This window comes from Lactuca saligna, chromosome 7, assembly GCF_052625555.1.
Source record: "Lactuca saligna cultivar CGN05327 chromosome 7, ASM5262555v1, whole genome shotgun sequence".
In the NCBI taxonomy this organism is placed as follows: domain Eukaryota; kingdom Viridiplantae; phylum Streptophyta; class Magnoliopsida; order Asterales; family Asteraceae; genus Lactuca; species Lactuca saligna.
This window is the reverse complement of record NC_136423.1, coordinates 16,904,961-16,909,400: the sequence shown is the minus strand read 5'-3', so window position 1 is coordinate 16,909,400 and position 4,440 is coordinate 16,904,961. Positions and strand designations below refer to the sequence as shown.

Sequence of the window (4,440 nt, the reverse complement as noted above, 5' to 3'; positions counted from 1 at the left end):
ACCATGTATACAAACCAAAGGGCCAACCTTGGTGCCTTAGACCCTGTTGATATAGTGAGGAGAACTTACATTGCAAGCAACACCAGATGATAATGTCACACTCCCAAACACAGCTCCAAACTCAAACACCTACAACCATTATAGGACCAATTCTATCAACACCCAAGTTACCAAATACCCTCAGAAGTAAAACTTGGTCAACCCTGGTCAAAGTCAACGGTCAACAATCAAGGTTAGTAGTCCATGTTGACCTAACTCGTCGAGTGCAACTACTGACCCGTCGAGTCCCTCTAGAACTAAGTAAATCGAGACAAGTTGAGTCAACTCGCGAAGTTGACAAACAACATGTCGAGTCCATGCAAAATCTAGAAAGTGGGAAAACCCATCTAAACTCACCAAGTTGGCTAAGTAACTCATCGAGTTCCTTCAGTCGAATTCTCATTCAGACGCTTTTAACCTACACCAAGACTCCAAACTGTAGAACTTGCCTCCAAGAGTGTAGTTACTACGTAAAGTTGCCAACTTTCCGTGCATGCAAGGCCTCAAGAGACTAAAGCACCCAAAACTAGTCTTATGAAAAGATTTAGGGCATGAAGAAGGGCCCAGGCTTGATAAAGTCGAGAACTTTATACTTATGAGGGCCTAGAGGAGTGTGGATCTGAAACTACACTCTCGGGACAAGCCTATACCAGTGAATGACCCCATTTTGCACCAAAATGCTCATACACTCACATAAGAAGAGATCTAAGAAATGGAAAGCCAAGGTAAAGACTTTTTACCTCCAAATGGATGCCAACACAATGTAGATGATAGATCTACAAGCTTCTTCTTGTTCCAAGCCTCTAAATCTTCAAGCCTCTTCAAGAAATGCACCAAACACACACTTTAAGCCTAACACACACTCAAAATAGGGGTTAGCTCGAATAGGGTTTACTTCTAGATGACAAGGACGAAGTGGGAGTCTACAATGAGCCACTAATCCCTTTAAATAGGGTGCAAACCCTAAAAATTAGGCTTCTCTCATTCAGCTTCAACTCGTCGAGTTGGGTCCTCCAACTCGATGAGTAGATTCCAAAATCCACGTGACCCACTGAGCTTTTACACGACGAGTTGGGGCCTCCCAACTCATCGAGTAGACTTTCTAAAGTGCATAAAATCCCTAGAATTTCAATCCTGGAAATCATGATGTTACATTTTACTTTTATTTTGATCATTTCAAACATCTTTTCTAGATTTGTAAGTCTCATTGCGAATTATTTCATATTTTCTTAAACTTGTTGATTATTCTAGTCATGTGTAGCTAGAATCCTAATTTCATTAACTTTATGTCTTGATTTTTTTACTTGTGATTTCAATCATATGACTTGATGTTTGCATTCAGTTTCTATCTAATGAATTTGATTTTGTTTTAATCGAATGTTTGATTCTAATTGTATTAACTATTTGAATTAGGGTTAGATAATTCAAGTTATCTAATTACAATATCCATAAAGGTTTTATGAATAGACTAGTTAACAAACACTAATCTTATTTCCATAAATGAGTTTAGTGTAAATCTTTTTCTTACACTCTTATGCCCCTGAGCTAGTGAGGAGTATTGGGTGTTGTCGGGAACATTCACTCCAAACTTAATGCAATCTTTCAATCTAATTCTAAGAGCATGTTTAGGTTAGGTTAGTGAGGTTAGGATTAATCCAAGAGCTTATTTTGGTTAGCCAATATGGTGAATGGAAAGTGTTAAAGATTGTTAACACTCTCAAGTGCACCCTTAGGTAGAATTGAGTAAATTTCATGTTATCTTTGAATCATATTGCTAAATAGTCATACATAGAGTTAATGCCTTTTATAAATTCTAAATATATTTTAATTAGTGAATTGCTTACTTGTTTCTTTAATCATTTATTTGAATTATTACATACAAAACCCCCTTTACTTTTGGTGACCAAATTTCCTAATGCAAAAAGGTATAAACTTTAGCCTTGTGTATCTATGGATCGAACTTTGCTTATCCTGTACTACCTTTTAGCACAATATATCAGTGTTCTTTTAGAGTATATTGTACCCTATTGTTTGTTGGGTTTGTCACCCTAACAAGTGCCATCAATATGACCAATCTTGTCCAACATTAACGGATATAAGATATTGAACTTGATATTTACTTTGTTAAGGACAAAGTTGTTATTGTTATTGTTCTGGTTTGAGTTTTTCATGTTCCTTCCATATACTAGTTCGATGATATCTTTAAAAAGGGTCTTCCATCACCACTATTTATTGATTTTTGGTTCAGTATGAGCATTCATCCACCACCCGTTCAAACCACGGGGGCATATTAGTGTACATATTTGTATATTTATATGTTATTACTCTTTAGCCCATGTTGTGTGTATTTTTAGCCCATGAAAGTACATATGGGAAATAGGCTCAATTTGTGCACAAGTTATAGGTTAAGGGTGATATCACTTTCCAGTTTTGGTTATAACCCCTTGATTATTGTTTAGTGAGAATGTTGTGACCGCATTTGTATTTATAAAAACTTCTATAATTTGTTATCACAATCCAAAGAAGTAAACATCCAAATTTAGGCGGTTAACTGATTATTCTTTGTTCTGTTAATCATTTCCTTGACCTTCATGAATAGTTGGAGCGAGCAATTATTTCGCCGACGTTGTTCTCTTGACATCTCCAACGCAATGCACATGCATTCATGCAAAAAATAAATCAAGAACAAAATTATATTCAAATATCTTAACAAATACTCCGCATAAATTTAGCCAAAATCAACCTTAACCTTACAAAATGAAAGGTACAATTTGCTATAGAAGACCCTCTAGAATTTTCTCTCCACAAGTCATAATGCCATTGGTGTTTAAAACAAAAATCCAAAATCATATAAATAGTAATATCATTTCGTATATAATTGTTTTCTACATATTTTAATATATTTTATTTATTTATTTTATAAATATATCATTTAATTATTGATAAAGTAAATATATTAAAAAACTAAATTAAAATGAAATTTGATAAATAGACAAATGACAGTGAGAGAATGACCGACTACATGTTTTGTGGATCAAACGGATTTTTGGGTTTTTGTGGTTTTTTATTTTTTTTTTAATTATAATGGACAACCAACTAGTCTTTTATAATCCATGGAAATAGTCTAAACATAATGTGTTTCTCTATAATAATAATGAAATTAAATTAACTCATTTTTATATTAAAAAAAAAAAAAGATGAAGAAAAAGTGACTCCTACTCCCATCACCTTTGGTTAAAAAATTAAATCCGTATAAAAGTTAAACATTATTTTGAGGTAACTCACCATTAACAACAATCACTCAAATATATTAATTATACGTACTCTACTTGATGATGCCTAACGTTAGACAACGATTGATTTTGGTAATTTGGTGTATAAGAACAACAACCTCCACACATTAATTACTATCTTCATCAACAAATGAAAAATGAAATCCATAATTTCAATAGCGTTTCTTCTTCAATCAATCATCAACGCTGTTAATCTCATCACAGCTCAATTCCCCACAGACCCTGTCTTCAGATGCAGAGACACAGGCAACTACACCACAGGGTCTGATTACAGCAGAAACCTCAAAAGCGCATTGAATGCCGTCAAATATATGAACAAATATAATGGTGGATCATTCAGTTCATTCCAAGGCCAGAAAGAAACAGCATATGTCATGGCTCTTTGCTCCGGTGTTTCTATCAATTGGGGTGGAAACTGTAAGGACTGTATATACCAGTTGAACGTTTCACTTTCAGTCACATGCATGCTTCAAAAAGAGGCTGTGATGTGGGGTTCAAATTGTATGTTACATTACTCAGATCGTAAAATATTTGGAGTTCTTGATGATTGGGTTCGGATCTTTTTACCGGATAAAAAAGGAAGTCTTGCGAATAAGCCTGATCAGTTTGATAAAGCTTTGTCTGATTTGATGAAGAAATTACAGGGGCTAGCAGCCGGAGGTACTGATAAAAAATCTGCATTAGGGACGGCGGTTTATGAAAAAAAACTTGTGTATGGGGCTATGCAGTGTACAGCTGACTTATCCAAGGATCTGTGCACTAAATGTTTACAAAATATAATTCAGGCGCACCATACTTGTTGTAGCGGAAGAATGGCTGCCATAATGTTGTTACCCAGTTGTTTTTTTAGTTACTCGGGTGAACATTATTCCAAATGGAAAACATAACTCTTCCAGCTGGTGTAATCATCATTAGGACCTCCAAACTCCATTGAATTTAGAACTTTGGTTTTGATGGATTGTAACATCATCTTTGAATAAACCTTAATTTAGTTGCTCGACAAACAATTTGGTGACTTTCTTCGGTCATGATTTTAGCAAAGACTATATGTTTAAGATAATAAATAGTTGAATCCAGATAAACAAGAAAATCATAAACCTTTTCATTC

General features: G+C 34.6%; 1 protein-coding gene across 1 annotated transcript; it reads left to right on the top strand.

Moving 5' to 3' along the window:
• The first annotated feature begins 3,469 nt into the window (after positions 1 to 3,469).
• LOC145006704 (antimicrobial ginkbilobin-2-like protein) lies at positions 3,470 to 4,219 on the top strand. The gene has a single exon (XM_078965769.1). It carries the CDS (start codon positions 3,470 to 3,472, stop codon positions 4,217 to 4,219), a length of 750 nt encoding a protein of 249 aa, XP_078821895.1.
• The last annotated feature ends 221 nt before the right edge of the window (positions 4,220 to 4,440 follow it).